This window comes from Corapipo altera, unplaced genomic scaffold (assembly GCF_003945725.1).
Source record: "Corapipo altera isolate COAL_440 unplaced genomic scaffold, ASM394572v1 59639, whole genome shotgun sequence".
In the NCBI taxonomy this organism is placed as follows: domain Eukaryota; kingdom Metazoa; phylum Chordata; class Aves; order Passeriformes; family Pipridae; genus Corapipo; species Corapipo altera.
This window is the reverse complement of record NW_020889158.1, coordinates 1-561: the sequence shown is the minus strand read 5'-3', so window position 1 is coordinate 561 and position 561 is coordinate 1. Positions and strand designations below refer to the sequence as shown.

General features: G+C 55.6%; 1 protein-coding gene across 1 annotated transcript in view; it reads left to right on the top strand.

The window, feature by feature from the left end:
- KPTN (kaptin, actin binding protein) overlaps positions 1-307 on the top strand; it is a gene marked incomplete at its 3' end in the record, with an annotated part of 2069 nt that extends 1762 nt beyond the window's left edge. The window contains exons 3-4 of the mRNA XM_027633302.1: positions 97-113; positions 218-307. Of these exons, the coding sequence (XP_027489103.1) occupies positions 97-113; positions 218-307 (107 nt within the window). The remainder of the gene's footprint in view (positions 1-96; positions 114-217) is intronic.
- Positions 308-561: the final 254 nt, after the last annotated feature.

Genomic DNA, 561 nt, shown 5'->3' with positions numbered 1-561 from the left:
CCCCAATTCCTGAGTTTTCCCCCCCAATTCCCAGATTTCCCCTGATCCCAGGTGGTTTCTCCCTCATCCCTGACCCCCCATTCCACGGAATTCCAGGAATCTCCTGGAGCAGGGTCTGGGTTCCCCTAATTCCCAGATTTTCCCCCAGTCCCAGGGAGTTTCTCCCTCATCCCTGACTCCTCCATTCCACGGAATTCCAGGAATCTCCCAGAGTGGGGCCTTGGCTCCCCCCAGGTTTTCCCAAGTGGTTTCTCCCTCATCCCTGACCCCCCATTCCCACAGAATTCCAGGAATATCCTGGAGCAGGGTCTGGGTTCCCCCAATTCCCAGATTTTCCCCCAATTCCCAGATTTTCCCCCATTCCCAGATTTTCCCCCAGTTCCACATTTCCCCCCAATCCCTGAGTTTCCCCCTCAATTCCCAGATTTCCCCCCAATCCCAGGTGGTTTCTCCTCCCTTCTTGACCCCATCCCATGGAATTCCTGGAATATCCCGGATCAGGGTCTGGGATCCTCCCTCCCTGACCCCCCATTCCCACAGAATTCCAGGAATCTCCTGGAT